Source organism: Poecilia mexicana, unplaced genomic scaffold (assembly GCF_051168715.1).
Source record: "Poecilia mexicana isolate PSO_F unplaced genomic scaffold, ASM5116871v1 scaffold_18, whole genome shotgun sequence".
Taxonomy (NCBI): domain Eukaryota; kingdom Metazoa; phylum Chordata; class Actinopteri; order Cyprinodontiformes; family Poeciliidae; genus Poecilia; species Poecilia mexicana.
The window spans coordinates 25,788,561-25,806,542 of NW_028263387.1; the positions used below are offsets into that span (position 1 = coordinate 25,788,561).

The following is a 17,982-nucleotide window of genomic DNA, read 5'->3' on the forward strand; positions in this document are numbered from 1 at the left end:
CAACAGATCCAGGCACATGCAGAGGGCGGGTGGAGGGGGTTTGATCCCCCGCCCCTTTTATCCTTCATGCCCCTAGTGCCCTTTTTGAGGTTTTTATATATATATATATATATATATATTTTATTTTTTTAATCTCTATGTCAGGAGACCTGCCTGAGCCCCTCAGCAATAATGTTTAGCTAAATATAATAATTTAGCAAAATGAACTAGTTTGGCTGCCCTCAGTCTAATAATGACTGTCAGAGCCTCCATGTTGTTCAGACACCAGGTCCATGGTGAGGAGGAGGGGATCTGAGCCTCTAACTATCAAATTATGGACAAGAATATTTTTTCATACACTGGTTTGTGAATAAAAACGTAGGTCTGATGTTGATTTTAGAAAAACTGTTTCTATTCATATTTTCTGTCACTACGAGTTGCGATGTACCTCAAAGCCCTGGTACCACCTGGTACCACCTGGCACCAGGTGGTACCAGGTGGGTTAAAGCTGCTGCTGACGGGATCTGGGCTGGAGGTTCGCGGCTGTAAATAGACGTTACTGCAGAACCTCAAGTGTTAAAGGAAGATTCGGCCCATTTGGAGTTCACAAAACAAACATCAGTGAAAATACTGTAGCAATAATTAGAGCAGCAGCTTAAAGCCAAACATGCTGCAATTAAATGAATCAAAATGTCCCCAAAGCATCAGAGGATTGACACAGGGGCACCGGGGGATTCCAGGTAGATTCCAGGTAGATTCCAGGCAGATTCCATAGATGTGCATCGCAGCAGCTGTTCATGCAGGGCCGGCCCAAGGTAATATGGGGCCTTAGACAGAAACCCCTCACCCTGAAACCCTTCCTACTAAGAACCTCAGCATCACTAATATGTTTAAATATAGATGAAGTCTGAGAGGGAGACCAGGTTTACTGGCCGAGTTTCAAATCAATCACTGATTATTGGTTATTTGCTGTGATGAATTTGTGAACAAACCAGCTCAAACACAAAGATTACATCATATTGTAGCCATGGTAACACAATAATCAAACTATCAAAGTCATGATTTGTGGTGGTTGAGGTGAGGAGAAACACAGGCAGACCCAAGATGTCTGTCTGTGATTTAATGATGAATAATTTGCTCAAACAGTCCAGAATGACGGGCAGCAGAGCAGAAGCTAAGGCTCAGCACCGGTAACAACTGTATAAAACACTAGACTGAAACGAAGAGCTGATGCCGACACAGGACTATTCAGTTCAACTGTGACAGCAACAAACGGAACGACGGACGAACAGGCAACAAGCATCCGACGAAGGACAGAAACTCAGTGCAGAGGTCTGTTGATAGATCTATGAAGATGCTGTCAGGTATTGTTAGTTTATCTCTAATTTTAAACACATGTAGTGTAATAATAGTGCTGTGTTAAAGTAAAGACCATCACAGTGAGTTTATTTAAAAAGCAGTAGCTGCTTTGCTCTGATGAAAATCAGAAAGACGTGACAACAAAAGAGGCAAGAACATCATAAAAATAGAAAATACTACATGCAAACGTCTGAAAGAGAAAGATAATAAGTCCTAAAAACATGTTTTAAATTTCCATAAACAACATAAACACAGGTAACGTTTTTAAGGTGTCATGTTTATTTTTGCTTTGTTGTATTTGTCCATTTTAAGTTAAGAAAAAAATGTCAGAGACTCTTCTAGCATTGACTAACAAAACCAACAATCTGAGCTGAGATTAGCTCCATAAAATAACTAATTTAAGTTTTAAAGGCGACTGAAGAGTAAACTGACTGCTGCTCTGATGGACTTCCTCTGGTGGCAGCTGAGGAAACCTTTGACCCTGAAGAAGAAAAAACAGAAACTCATTAGAAAACTGCAAGTAAGTGGAAGATTTTAGTGCAGCTTTCTTCTGGAAAGTTTATCAGCTTTTGGCATCAATTATCTCTAATACAGTCAGAGGCGCTGCCAGGAATTTTGGGCCCCCTGACAAAAAGTTTGTTTGGCCCCCCCCTCACAGCTGCTGTTACAATTTTCTGAGTCTATTTGACCCATAAAAAGCGTCACAATTTTAAAGCCTTTCATCTGCCTTGCTTTCTTTGGTTCAATACTGATAATTAGCACAATATTTACTGCTCATGAATTTAACATCCAACAGTCCACATCCAGTATTCAAGTAGGTTGCTTAATTTTTTTTCTATCAGTTTTAGATACTGAAATGTCTCCCCATGAGCAACAGTCAAAAGCAACGTCAAAATACACATAAAGCAATCCAGACTTCTCAAAAATGCTAGTAATTGCATTTTATTCAAGCTGCAGTATAACTTTAATTAAAAATATGTTTTCTCCATATTTGTTAAAGCTGTCATGATGTCGTAGCAGTTTGCTATGAGACAGATAATCTGTGAAAACAATCAATCTCCTCCATCTGCTTCCTGAATTACTATTACTGGTTAAAGTAATGCACCGTTCTGACCAAAACAACCAATCAGAACCAGAAGGACGCTCTTAGTCCTGTGAATACCAAACTGCCACAACATAATGACCAGGGCCGTGCAGAAACCACTTTCTTTTTGGGCAGGCCCTCAAAAAAAAAAAAAAAGGGCACATCTAACCGCATTCTAGGACAGAATTAATAAACAATGATAAATTACGAAATTGGGAGATATACAATCAAAGCTAAGGAAAATCCCTATATAGAGCATAAAACTATGCATATGTAAGATATTTTATTAGTAATTTCTTTCTGCAGGTCTATTTTGTTATAGGAAAGTATTGCAATATTCAAACCCGCAATTTAGCAAGATATGTAAATCAGAGCTGGACCACCAGATATATTTTCTCTTTACAGAATTACACTACTAAAAATATAAACAAGGGCACAATGCAACCTTTTAGTGACTGTAATCTATAAAACAGAGCTGCCTGTTTGCTGCAGTGGAGATGAAGATGGTCCATTCAGGAAAGCAGAGCTGCATCAAACTTTAATGTGGAACTGCAGAAAAACGTAAAAAAACAAAAGTAAAAATTGAATTGTTAATGCATGTCACCATGAAAAACCTACTGAGTTTTGCTTAAAAAAATCTTTCTTTAAAATTAAAATCATATATTTTTGTCATAAAGTGAAAAAATGGTTTGCAAAACAAACTTATTTGTGCATGTCAGAAATCTGTTCTTGCTATTCTAAGTTGTTTTTGTTTGTGACAAAGTTTTGCTTGTGATTCTCACATGAAAAGATTTCTGATGTGTGCAAATAAAAGTTTATGTTTGGCAAATAACTTTAAGTTCACCAGACAAAAATTAGTTATTTAATTTTAAAAAAAGTTTTTTAAACAAAACGTTTTGTTTTTAAAAAAGAAATCATTATAATTCAACAAGTTTTGATTACAATTTTATTTTACTTAACTGAGGTTAGTTTTTTTTTTTTTTTTCATTGAATTGGGGAAAAAACAATTAACTTCATAATCTGCGAACCAGACCCTAAACTTAGTTAAAGCCTGGGTTGAGTTTTTTCCCCTTCATTAATGACACACTTTTATTACATTATATCTATCATGGTAATTCAGGGTGAGTTATTTTTAATTCTTCATGAATATCATTGTTGGACTTTTATTTAAGTGCTATTCTCCTTCAAAATACATTTATCTAACGCTGGAATAAATGCCATGTAAATTATGCAGCAAAGGAAATTAGAAGACATTTATCCTTTATGGAGATGATAAGTTTTGGACGGGTGATGTTCCCCTATTGCACAAGCGATACTGAAGAATGACTGATATCATTAACGATACAGGAAAGAAGCTTTTTATTTATCTAGCTTTGCTAGCAAAGTCGTAGCTAGCAGCTAGCTAATAGCACAACAACAACAGCCTAATGTCTGCATGATAAAATACTGAATCGATAGTTAAGAACAGTTTTTCCTCACCTGGCTGTCTCCTCCCCTCAGTAGTTCTTCAGAGAAAAGCAGACAGAGGCCTGTCAGTGTCTGTTGTATTTCATTTCCTCTCTGATTAAACCGCTGAAGCAGAAACGAGACTTCAACGTTTTCCATCATCTGACAAGCAGCAAGTCTGCTCCACTTTATTCACCAAAAACGTTTTAATTCAACAAAAACTGATCAGTAATCTGGATCGTTCGCTACGTTGCGCGCCAGTTAGCCGCCTCATCTCACTGCGCGAGAGGCAACTGCGTCACGGGCAAAAGGTCAAAGGTAACAAGGCGACCGGAAGGCTTATTATGTTGTACAAAAAAGAAACAAAAAAGCAAATAATTTTAGTACATGTTTTTATGTGTCAGAAGAGGGCTTTGGAAATGATAATACCAAAAAATAAAATTAAAAAAAATAAAAATTTGACCAAAAGGGCACCTGGGGGCAAGGAGCAAAAGGGGCAGGTGCTCAACCCCCCAGCCCCCCCACTCTGCACGTGCCTGATAATGACAGTTTTAAAAAATATTAAAAAAAATATTTAACTGCAGCAGTTAAATCAGAAAGTTGACCTCATAACAAAAGATAGACGCTGTGAAGTTACTTTGTCCAGTTTTCAGCCGTCTGCACCTGCAGTTCACTTTGTTCTGCAGCAGCTCTGTGCTGCTGATTTCAGTTTAATGCTCCAGAAATATTTGTTTTTGTAATTTTGTGAAACATATTTGAATCAATTTAAACAGAACTTACTGAAATGCAAAAGCAAATTATATGCAATAGGATTTTTTTTCTTTAGATCTAAACATATAGCATAAAAATTAATTACAAAATAATAGAAACAATAAAAAAATAAATAAACTCATAGTTTGACTTTTTGATTTAATCCACAGGAAACATCTGTTGGTTCCCCAGTCATGAATATGAAAAGATCTAGATATGGAGTTGCATTTCTGAACTAAGGTCAGTTTTTGGATGTTATAACAAAGATGGACATTTAGGATAAAATATTGCGAGTTTCACCAGCAGCACATGCGACTTTCTGACATCAAAAATGTTACTGACAAGATTTACTAAACTAAAAGACACTCATGTTAAGTGAAATTATTTCACTAAAACAGAATTTTACTGTTGCCAATTCACAACAAATAACATCTCAGAGTTATTTAAATTTCAAACTAAAAATGTAATTGATTCTGTATAACACAATACAACAAAATCAAGTTGAATTTCTTTGGGTCAATTGGCAGAAATCATTTATTTTAAGGAACCACAAACTGCATATTAAAATATGTGACAGCAGCCCCTCCTGCACATGGCGAAAGAGGAGAGAAATACACACAGAGAGCATATGGAGCACTTTTACTGACAATATCATGATGCATCTGGGGCAGAAACAGGTCAAATCATGATATAAGACAGTTGCTTTGATTTTTTTGACAAGTCATTATATAAACTCTGATGTAAACAGACTGACTGGAGGATCTGGTGCCATGCTGTCAATTTACAGCCTTGAACTCATTGTCAGGTTTTCTGGTCTTTTAAGACACACCTACACGTCCTGCACAAGTAGAGAGGAACCTGCAGTGGATCGTTAAAGGTCAAGGACTGAGCAAGTCCCACTTTAGAGACATGTAGTCAAGAATACCTGAGCTGTACTGATGCACAAACCACCACAGTGAAGCACAGACTGATTTTTGAATATATTTAAAAATCAGTCACTGAAAGCACAAACAGATGCGTGACGACATAAAGACTAGAATAGAATCAAAAACAGACAATGCCACATGCAAAGCCTAATAGCTACACATGAACAGATGAAATGAACTCCACATTGCATCTTTCAAGATCTATAATAATATACAAACAGTTAAAGTTTTCAGTGTGTCATATTTATCATCGCTTTGTCAGTTTCAACCTCAGACTAAAATGCATTGTAGCATTATTTAAAGGGACGGAAACATCGCCTGCGCTGACGTAACATGACTAATTTAACTGTCCTCTTTTCAGGGAGATTGAAGAATAGACTGTCTGCTGCTCTGATGAATCCTGGGCAGCAGTCACTCTGGAAGCCTTTGACCCTGATGGAGGAAGAAAGGAACATGCATTTGAAAACCACAGTTAAAGTTTTCATTTAACTTTTTGCACCAGTTATTTCTGACTCCATCCAGTTAAAGCTGTTTGTGTTTTTATGACAGCTGCTTGTGAAGCATGGATGCAGAATTAGATGCAGTGCATTCAGCTGAAACTGCAGATTTTTTTCTAATTTCTTTACGTGTGATTTCTATTGTTGTCTAAATAAAGTGCCTGAGGGCCCCTCGCTGCAGCCGGCGTTTTTACTACGTGGTTTTTAACTGATGAGATAAAATTGCTCCCAGAGCGAGAGATACGTCTGTCTGTCTGAAAATATTTCTGAGTTAGTGTGTAAAACTGAGCTAATGTCACGGTGTCTGCACCACAGAGGATAAATAAGTCATCATAAAGGTAATAATACCTTTCTTCTTTATCTCAACGGTGGCGTATGTGACTTCGTCCGGTTTATTCGCAGAGTCACCTGGTAAAGAGAAACTAAAAATGATTTCTGCTGCTTTTAACAATAATATGTAAAATAAACAAACTTCTACCTTTCCTCTTCCCAGGCTTGTTAACCACAGCATACGTTGTTTCCTTCGGATCCGAGACAATTTCATTTTTCAAGGCTGCAAATATGAAACAAAGAAAAGATTTAATGCTCTGCAGATTTTTTATCTGTTGTTTTTAGTGTTGGTCATTTGAGGATCTACAGCAACTTTTACATTTGTTTCTGATTCAACACATTTCAGTTAAATGACTGAATGACTTCCTCACTATGCAGTTTAGTTCTCAGAGTCTCATTAATAATCTGTTCAATCGAGTCGAGTGAGGTGAAGCCAGAGTTGGGTAGAAACTAATTACATTTAAACAATTACATATATTTCAGTAACTTTTTTTTAAATTTATTTTTAGGAGTATTTGTACTAAACTGTACTTTCTATTTTTACTTGAGTAATTTTATTATAAAGTATTTTTACTCTTACTTGAGTAAAATTTTGTGATTTTCTTCCCACTGAATGAAAAATCAAACATGTTTTAACTAAAAATTTGGTAACACTTTATTTGAAGGGGGGTGAATAAGACTGTCATGACACTGTCATAAACATGTCATAACACATGTCATGAACATCAATAAGCCTTCATGAATATTTATGACTGTTGTCATAAAGCGTCATTCGGTAAATTATGACACTTCATACAAAGTTGACATTATTCAAAATGTCTTTGTTATGACAACTTGACATTTACCAATAAATAATCACTGTTTAAACTTTACCTTTAATAACAAAGTTACCTAATTTTTAAAGTGCAATCAGTAAAACTTTTATCACAAATTTATATCAGTAATGATTTCTTGGTTAATGTCAAGTTGTCATAACAAAGACATTTTGAATAATCATGACAGTCTTATTCACCCCCCTTCAAATAAAGTGTTACCAAAAATTTTAACTAAACAGACAAACTCCTGCAGTTTTTGTTAAAGTTTCATAAGTTTTATATTAAAAGAAACTGATTTTAAAATATTTATTTTTGCCTGATTTTTTTCGTTACTTGTATGAATTATTATAATTTTGGTCCTTAATATACCAAAATTTCCACTTAACTTTATACTTTGTTCTGCATGATGATGTAATTTTTAAATATTAAATAATATTTAATCAGTTAGTACTTGAGTAGACTTATTACCAAATACTTTTTTAGTTGAATAATTTCTTAGATGCCTACTTTTTACTTTTACTTGAGTAAAAACATGTTGAAGTATTGCTACTATTATTTGTTTGCTTACTCTGCGTTGCTCTGGGTGAAGCAGAAACACTTCTTAGATCAGATTTCATTTGATCTGGTCTAAAGTTTCAATTTGAAACATTTTATCTTGTTATTTCCTCATAGGACAGAACGACACCGGGATTTTGTGCAACACATCACATGTGTTTCAGGGAAGGACAAACAAAACCAACTTCAAACTTCTGAAACAGGTTTGCCAAACCCTGATTCAGTCAAATCTGAGTGAGTTTTATCCATATTGCTAGGAAAATATTGCTAAAATTATGTGAAAAGTTGTTTAAAGGTGCAAAAAATGTCCAAAATGTCTTGGTTTTTATGGACGTTGTAGAGAGACTTTCGACCAAATATATATATATATATATATATATATATATATATATATATGTGTGTGTGTGTATATATATATATATATATATATATATATATAAAGAGATACACAAGAGAGAATGAAGCCAGGAGGATTAACCGGCTCTTCTCCACCCAACCAGCTAAAGTGTACTCTCAATGGCAGGGTACTAACAACAGAGCAGACCCACCAAGGCTGGAGACTGAACAATACTGGAAAGGCATATGGGAAAGGGAGGCGTCCCACAACAGCAATGCACAGTGGCTAACCTCTCTACGAGAGGACCACAGCAACCTCCCTGAACAAGCCCCGGTAACCATCACTGTGGCAGATGTCCAAGAAAGAGTCTCAGGTATGAAAAACTGGACAGCACCAGGGCCTGACATGATCCATGCCTACTGGCTAAAGAAACTCACTGCCCTCCATGAGCGACTGGCAGCTCAACTGAACCAGCTGCTACAAAATGGGACTCACCCTGAATGGTTAACTGAAGGGCGTACAATCCTGATCCAGAAGGATCCCTCAAAGGGTTCAGTCCCATCCAACTATCGGCCGATAACCTGTCTCTCTACAACATGGAAGCTCATGTCAGGCATCATAGCAGCTAAGATAAGCGGGCACATGGATAAATACATGAACACGGCACAGAAGGGCATCGGCATAAATAGCAGAGGAGCCAAACACCAACTCCTTGTAGACCACACAGTCACCCGAGACTGCAAAACCCGACACACCAACCTGTGCACCGCTTGGATTGATTACAAGAAAATCTATGACTCAATGCCACACACCTGGATCATTGAATGCTTAGAGATGTACAACATCAATAGGACTCTAAGAGCCTTCATTGCAAACTCGATGGGGCTGTGGAAAACCACACTTGAAGCCAACTGCAAACCGCTTGCACAAGTGTCCATCAAATGTGGCATATACCAAGGAGATGCTCTGTCCCCACTGCTGTTCTGCATAGGCCTGAACCCCCTCAGCCAAATCATATGTGTATATATACACATATATATATATATATATATATATATATATATATATATATATATATATATATATATATATATATATATATATATATATATATATATATATATATATATATATATATATATATATATATATATATATATATGTGTGTATATATATATATATATATATATATATATATATTTGAGTCAATAGATATAATTTTTACCCTATGGTTTTCAAAGTAAATTTAAAGTTTTCCACTAAAAAAGCCCTAAAAGAATCAGATTCATGCCCATGAATGTTTGACATCACCTGCTCTTTATAATTCATCAAAAACTTTTCCTCAACTTAGATCAAGATAAATGATCAAACTCATGTTGTAAATGTTACAGAGGGAACATTTAGATTCTGAAACTGATTATTTAACGGTGAGGCGAGTTAGCGGTACATGGTCCATGTTTACCTTTGTGTTTCTTGTAGAGAATCAGTCCAACCACCCAGAACAGCAGAGTGAAAACGATGGACAACAAAATGATGATTATAATCGGCACATTAGTCAGAGGCTGAATCGCTTCATTAGATCCTGAAATAAGATTCAAGATATCAGGTCAGTGAACAGTGAGAGAGACGCAGACAGCCAACATCAGGAATCCAAGATGGCTGATTCCAGGATGAAAAGCCTTCGTACACAGAGCACCTCCTCTTCCTCCTCACCAAATGTTTAAACCAGAAATGGAGGATATTTCAGTTTGCAGGTTTGCAGAAGGCTAAACTTTGAAACGTATTATTCTACTGTAAGCTATGAGAGGCCCCATAGGCCAAAACCTACAAACTCTCTTACACGTACTATCAAACCCTCTCACATTCGCTATCAAACTCTCTCACATTCGCTATCAAACCCTCTCACATTCACAGTCAAACCCTCTTGCACGTACTATCATTGCAACGGAAGTTATCTTAAAATTTCAGTTTCTGATTGGACCCCTGGCAGGCTTCTCAAAATAAAACCCTGCCAGGAAAATGCAAATGTTTTTTCCTGCAGAATGCAGGAAAAAACATTATGTATCTGAAAAAAAAATTATTGTGTGGGCAAAAAATCCTGTAAAGCACATATGTGCAACCTCAGTTAATATTGGTCTTATAGGTGTCCCTGTGTTATCCTGAAGTCAGAAAAGTACCTGGTAAGGTATTGTTTATGCAATCTGAAAGATTTGTTAAATGTCAAATGTCATTTGTTAAATGTCAAATGTCAGCAATTTTGATTGAGGTAGCACATATGTGGTTTACAGAATTTTTTGCCAACATAATATGTTTTAATTTATTTTCAGATACATGATTTCCTTTAGTGTTATGGCAATAGATCCAATATCTTTCATTCCCTAGACCTTTCAAAATAAAACTAAATTCCACAATAAAAATGCCTAAACAAATATTAATCGTCCTAACTAAATTTTATAAAATACAAACAAACCATCTTACAAATAACTTAAATATTTCCTATTTATGGCTCTAACATTTAGCAAATCAATTAACACAAAGTTTTACATTTTTAAAGCCGCAGGAGAGAAACATGAATCAAACATAAACCGGAGGTCCGCTTTTATTTTGAAAAGCCTGCCAGGGGTCCAATCAGAAACTGAAATTTTAAGATAACTTCCGTTGCAATCAAACTCTGTCAGGAAGTTTGATAGTACGTGCAAGAGGGTTTGATAGCGAATGTGAGAGAGTTTGATAGCGAATGTGAGAGGGTTTGATAGCGAATGTGAGAGGGTTTGATAGCGAATGTGAGAGAGTTTGATAGCGAATGTGAGAGGGTTTGATAGCGAATGTGAGAGGGTTTGATAGCGAATGTGAGAGGGTTTGATAGCGAATGTGAGAGAGTTTGATAGCGAATGTGAGAGGGTTTGATAGCGAATGTGAGAGTTTGATAGCGAATGTGAGAGGGTTTGATAGCGAATGTGAGAGGGTTTGATAGCGAATGTGAGAGAGTTTGATAGCGAATGTGAGAGGGTTTGATAGCGAATGTGAGAGAGTTTGATAGCGAATGTGAGAGGGTTTGATAGCGAATGTGAGAGGGTTTGATAGCGAATGTGAGAGGGTTTGATAGCGAATGTGAGAGGGTTTGATAGCGAATGTGAGAGGGTTTGATAGCGAATGTGAGAGAGTTTGATAGCGAATGTGAGAGGGTTTGATAGCGAATGTGAGAGGGTTTGATAGCGAATGTGAGAGTTTGATAGCGAATGTGAGAGGGTTTGATAGCGAATGTGAGAGAGTTTGATAGCGAATGTGAGAGGGTTTGATAGCGAATGTGAGAGAGTTTGATAGCGAATGTGAGAGGGTTTGATAGCGAATGTGAGAGAGTTTGATAGCGAATGTGAGAGGGTTTGATAGCGAATGTGAGAGGGTTTGATAGCGAATGTGAGAGGGTTTGATAGCGAATGTGAGAGAGTTTGATAGCGAATGTGAGAGGGTTTGATAGCGAATGTGAGAGGGTTTGATAGCGAATGTGAGAGGGTTTGATAGCGAATGTGAGAGAGTTTGATAGCGAATGTGAGAGGGTTTGATAGCGAATGTGAGAGTTTGATAGCGAATGTGAGAGGGTTTGATAGCGAATGTGAGAGGGTTTGATAGCGAATGTGAGAGGGTTTGATAGCGAATGTGAGAGAGTTTGATAGCGAATGTGAGAGGGTTTGATAGCGAATGTGAGAGAGTTTGATAGCGAATGTGAGAGGGTTTGATAGCGAATGTGAGAGGGTTTGATAGCGAATGTGAGAGGGTTTGATAGCGAATGTGAGAGGGTTTGATAGCGAATGTGAGAGGGTTTGATAGCGAATGTGAGAGAGTTTGATAGCGAATGTGAGAGGGTTTGATAGCGAATGTGAGAGGGTTTGATAGCGAATGTGAGAGTTTGATAGCGAATGTGAGAGGGTTTGATAGCGAATGTGAGAGAGTTTGATAGCGAATGTGAGAGGGTTTGATAGCGAATGTGAGAGAGTTTGATAGCGAATGTGAGAGGGTTTGATAGCGAATGTGAGAGAGTTTGATAGCGAATGTGAGAGGGTTTGATAGCGAATGTGAGAGGGTTTGATAGTACGTGTGAGAGGGTTTGATAGTGAATGTGAGAGGGTTTGATAGTGAATGTGAGAGGGTTTGATAGTACGTGTAAGAGAGTTTGTAGGTTTTGGCCTGTGGGGCCTCTCATATCTCATATTAAGTTCTTCAAAGATTCTGTAAGAACATAAATCTACAACTAAGCTTAGACTTTGAAAACCTTTTGCCTTTAGAAGAAATCTCATCCATTTTAATCCGTAAGATTAATAGAATATTTTCTAATATTTCAAGGGTTATTTTAACCTCATTATATTCAGTGGTATCAAACGTACCTCCTGTTGGTGACCTTGGATTGACAACAGCCAGCCAGCTTTCAGGAGACTCTCCGACTCCGGAAATGGTGCATTTATAGAGTCCTTCATCTGACTTGGAGACGTTTCCGAGGGTCATATCGGTTTCATAGTCGGTTCCAAGACGGACGCCATCTTTGTAGAAATCACTAAAGTATGGTTCGTCTGTATCCTCCTGAATGCACTTTAGAGTCACAGTAGATCCTTCCTTCACTGGCTGAGCAGAAACATTCAGGATGACTGATCCAGCTGATGGACAGTAGAAGATCAGTTTGACATGTTACATTCCTGTTTCTGCTGGATTTCTAACAAATTCAAAATCTATGTTTATTTTCAGAAGATATGAAAAGTTAACACACATCTTCAAAATGTCTGGTTTCTATGATGTAAGAAATATGACTCTTGCATTCATATTTACTATTTTATATTTTTATGTTTTTTGTTTTTTCATTGTCAGATTTTGGTTATTATTAAATTGTACAGGTTCAAAATAAAGGCAGGAAACATTCTGACAGGATTTATCTTGATATCATTTTGTTCTGTAAATAAACCTTAGAATATTACAATGTGTGCACATTATCTAAAAGAACATTATTTATTTAATTTTAAAACTTTTTAAGACGTCATTGTGAACATTCAGACCTGTAACAGAGATGTTGAGAGCCCGGCTCTTTTCCCCTTCATGGTTTTCACACCAGTATTCTCCACTGTGCCTCTCAAAAGCGTACTGGATGCTGCAGGATGCAGCTGGGACGCTGCAGGCGTCAGAATCATTTAAACTCGTTTTGTGAAGTTTTCTCCTCACTCTCCAAGCTTTCACTTCTTTGTCTTCCTCACAGCTTACAGAGACAGACTCATACTCAAAGAACTGAAGTCTGTCTGGAGAGATAAGGGGAAAAACTGCAATGATAAAAATACAGAAATTAATTGATGAACTTTAACATAAATCCTTGAAAAACAATTAAAACTTATTTTTCATCAGCTGGTGATAAAGTTGATAAAATTGCTGATGGATTTGTTTCTAAGCAGTTTGAAATTATTTGAATTAAATCTAAAAGACATAACATTTTTCACTATATAAATGCATGAAACAAATCAGTTTCCAACTCACCAGGTTTCTGATCAGTGTAACTCAGATCAGGTTTTGTCAACAGCAACACAAACATGTTCATGACTGTAGAAACATGAGAAAAGCTTCAGATCCAAACTCAAAATATAGAAATATGTCAGAAAGAAATAAATAATATATCTTTACTCACAGATTTGCATGCAGAGAGCTGTGACCTCCATGACTGATGCTTGATGCTGACTGAACGTGTCTCACATGTAAACCCAGATCATATGCAGCGCAGAACTTCCTCTTCCTGTTTGACTTACACAGAGCAGCAGAGACACGGGTAGAAATACTGAGATATTGATGTTAAACACAGACACTCAGGTTCTGTTATGGATCTGCAACGGAACTTAATATTTGTGTTAACAAAAATATTAACAGAGTTTATTACTGGGTAGTCAAATCTACGCTAAACACCCGTTTAGTCTACAATCTTCCTATCTGTATGTAACTTTAGTCTTCATCTAGACTTGCTTGTTACAGCTTGGATTATTTTATTTCATATTATTATCATTTTTTTCTAATTAGATTATCTTTTTTCTGTTTTTACAGAGTGCTCTAATTGTATGTAGGTATGTTAATCTCCCAAATATTCTTTATTTAGAACTTATGCAACAGTTAATTGGACCTTTAATAAATATCTGACAAGAAGCCGGTGTTTTGTCGCCCCCTTCTGGTTGGTATGAAGTATTACGTCTACTGAATACAGGTGCTGGTCATAAAATTAGAATATTGTGATAAAGTTCATTATTTTCCATAATGTCATGATAAAAATTAAATTGTCATATATTTTAGATTCATTGCACACCAACTGAAATATTTCAGGTCTTTCATTGTTTTAATTTTGATGATTTTGGCAAACAGCTCATGAAAACCCAAAATCCCTGTCTCAAAAAATTAGAATATTATGAAAAGGTTCTCTGAACGAGCAATAAAAATAATCATCTGAATCAACAAAGTAACTCTAAACACCTGAAAAAGATTCCTGAGGCCTTTAAAAACTCCCAGCCTGGTTCATTACTCAAAACCGCAATCATGGGTCAGACTGCTGACCTGACTGCTGTCCAGAAGGCCATCACTGACATCCTCAAGCAAGAGGGTGAGAAACGGAAAGAAATTTCTGAACGAATCGGCTGTTTGCAGAGTGTTATATCAAGGCACCTCAGTGGGAAGTCAGTAGGAAGGAAAAAGTGTGGCAGAAAACGCTACACAACGAGAAGAGGTGACCGGACCCTGAGGAAGCTTGTGGAGAAGGGCTGATTCCAGACCAAATTAAATTTTCATCTCCATAAAACTTTTCAGCAGATGGAAGCATGAAGTGCTCCAAAATCTTCTGATAGCGGCTGCATTGATCCTGCCCTTGATAAAACCCAGTGGACCAACACCAGCAGCTGACATGGCACCCAGACCATCACTGACTGTGGGTACTTGACACTGGACTTCTGGCATTTTGGCATTTCCTTCTCCCCAGTCTTCCTCCAGAGTCTGGCACTTTGATTTCCGAATGACATGCAAAGTCTGCTTTCATCCGAAAAAAGTACTTTGGACCACTGAACAACAGTGGTCCAAAGTACTGCTTCTCTGTAGCCCAGGTCAGGCGCTTCTGCCGCTGTTTCTGGTTCAAAAGTGGCTTGACCTTTGACCTGGGGAATGCGGCACCTGTAGCCCATTTCCTGCACACGCCTGTGCACAGTGGCTCTGGATGTTTCTACTCCAGACTCAGTCCACTGCTTCCCCCAAGGTCTGGAATCGGCCCTTCTCCACAATCTTCCTCAGGGTCCGGTCACCTCTTCTCGTTGTGCAGCGTTTTCCGCCACACTTTTTCCTTCCTACTGACTTCCCACTGAGGTGCCTTGATATAACACTCTGCAAACAGCCGATTCGTTCAGAAATTTCTTTCTGTTTCTCACCCTCTTGCTTGAGGATGTCAGTGATGGCCTTCTGGACAGCAGTCAGGTCAGCAGTCTGAGCCATGATTGCGGTTTTGAGTAATGAACCAGGCTGGGAGTTTTTAAAGGCCTCAGGAATCTTTTTCAGGTGTTTAGAGTTACTTTGTTGATTCAGATGATTATTTTTATTGCTCGTTCAGAGAACCTTTTCATAATATTCTAATTTTTTGAGACAGGGATTTTGGGTTTTCATGAGCTGTTTGCCAAAATCATCAAAATTAAAACAATAAAAGACCTGAAATATTTCAGTTGGTGTGCAATGAATCTAAAATATATGACAATTTAATTTTTATCATGACATTATGGAAAATAATGAACTTTATCACAATATTCTAATTTTATGACCAGCACCTGTATATGGAGTTTATTTACTGTTTCTGGCTTCCTATAGTTCAGTCTTTTCGGCCCTCTAGTCATTAGTCCACATTACATCACCACTGGCCTGTTGATTTTTATTCACTACAGGAAAACTGGTTTGTGTCACGAAAATGATGAGGGATGGTTATAAATTTAATTTCTTCTTGATAGACCAACAACTGTCAAGTGAACCATAAATTATAATGTCAGAAAATAAAAACAGAATTTTAACTTAAAGATGTTATAAGTTAAAAACTCATAATTTCATTGCTTATTTTTAATTTAATTTACAGGAAAACAGAAATGATGTTACAGAAATAACAGAATAAGAAGAGATCCAAACACAGATGGCATATATGAACATTAGGATTTTTATTATTAAAATAAAAATTAGAAACTTGTTTAATTGTACAGCAAAAAAATACAGAAATAATTTAAGTAATTTTTAACTATTCACAAATATAATCTCAAGGCACTTATCCAGTTTAGGTTTCCCTTTTTTACATCAATCCAGTTCAAAGATAATGCATATTATTAAACAATACAGCACAATTTGTTATTCATTGGACAATAATTTTTAAAAATGTCCACCTAAAAACATCCATCCATTCCATTTCCTCTTGTACAAGCATGTGGCGACAGTGGAGAGGAACAACTCCCACTTATACAGGCTTAGTATAAGCAGCAAACTGAGGGCTGAGACAAAAACAAAAAAATGACAAAAACCCAAAACCCAACACCAAGGTGTAACTCTTTACATTTGAAAGCCCAACCAAAAATTATTTCTGCCATTAATTATTTTTCATTCTGTATAAAAATATGCAAGGCAGTAAAATTACTACTCTTGTTTGCAGGATATTGATAAAGTAGATGAAACACCTTTTCATGTTGTATTTTTGTTGTCATGACAACAGCATTAGGAGATAAACATAATTTATTTCATTTAATGATGGTTTGAGGTTTTTTAAACTCAATGAACTGAAAAACTTCTCCTGAAGGGCAAATATGAACTGAAGGATGTAGATTCATGTTTTGGTGTTTGGACACCAGATGGCGATAGTTTAACATGATAGTTTTATTTGACAGGGTTTAGATTATCTCAGCTCTGAATGTGATTCATGACTGCAGAGACCAGACTGACCTCAGTCTGATTCAGAGAGAAGACATGAAGGTGTTAATATTTATATAAACTCTCTAAACGTATCAGGACGTCCAGTTATAAGCTTTTGACTTCAAGTATGTGAGTTTGACATGAAACTAAAACAACTGATGAGTTTGACGCAGAACAATAGATCTGTCATCATGCAGCAGCAAACAAAGAAGTAAAGAATTGAATCTTCTGCAGAGATCAGGTTTTGTTTTTTATTTTGTTGCTTGTTATTTGAGCCATGTTTTTACTTAGTTTTTTTTCTCTTTATTGTTATTCATGTTTAGATTCCTTATGTGTTAGAGAGAAACTCAGTGCAGAGGTCTGTTGATAGATCTATGAAGATGCTGTCAGGTATTGTTAGTTTATCTAATTTTAAACACATGTAGTGTAATAATAGTGCCGTGTTAAAGTAAAGACCATCACAGTGAGTTTATTTAAAAAGCAGTAGCTGCTTTGCTCTGATGAAAATCAGAAAGACGTGACAACAAAAGAAGCAAGAACATAATAAAAATAGAAAATACTACATGCAAAAGTTTGAAAGAGAAAGATAATAAGTCCTAAAAACATGTTTTAAATTTCCATAAACAACGTAGAAATAGATAACGTTTTTAAGGTGTCATGTTTTTTATTGCTTTGTTGTACAGTCATGGCCAAAAGTTTTGAGAATGATTCAAATGTTAATATTTACAAAGTTTACTGCTTCAGTTTTTATAATGGCAATTTGCATATACTCCAGAATGTTATAAAGAGTGATCAGCTTAACAGCAATTAATTGCAAAAGTCAATATTTGCCTTGAAAATTAACTTTATCCCCCAAAACACATTTCAACTTCAGTGCAGCCCTGCCTTAAAAGGACCAGCTAACATCATTTCAGTGATTGCTCCATTAACACAGGTTTGGGTATTGATGAGGACAGGGCTGGAGATCAATCTG

At 36.6% G+C, this 17,982-nt stretch overlaps 1 protein-coding gene across 1 annotated transcript; it reads right to left on the reverse strand.

The window, feature by feature from the left end:
• Positions 1–5,770: 5,770 nt before the first annotated feature.
• On the reverse strand, positions 5,771–13,650 carry LOC148154357 (high affinity immunoglobulin epsilon receptor subunit alpha-like). Its single transcript, XM_088015206.1, has 7 exons — positions 13,590–13,650; positions 13,121–13,378; positions 12,461–12,727; positions 9,541–9,660; positions 6,510–6,594; positions 6,390–6,463; positions 5,771–5,976 (listed from the first exon to the last, which is right to left on the reverse strand). Exons 1-7 carry the CDS (start codon positions 13,648–13,650, stop codon positions 5,882–5,884), a joined length of 960 nt encoding a protein of 319 aa, XP_087871332.1. The 3' UTR covers positions 5,771–5,881.
• Between the last annotated feature and the right edge of the window lie 4,332 nt (positions 13,651–17,982).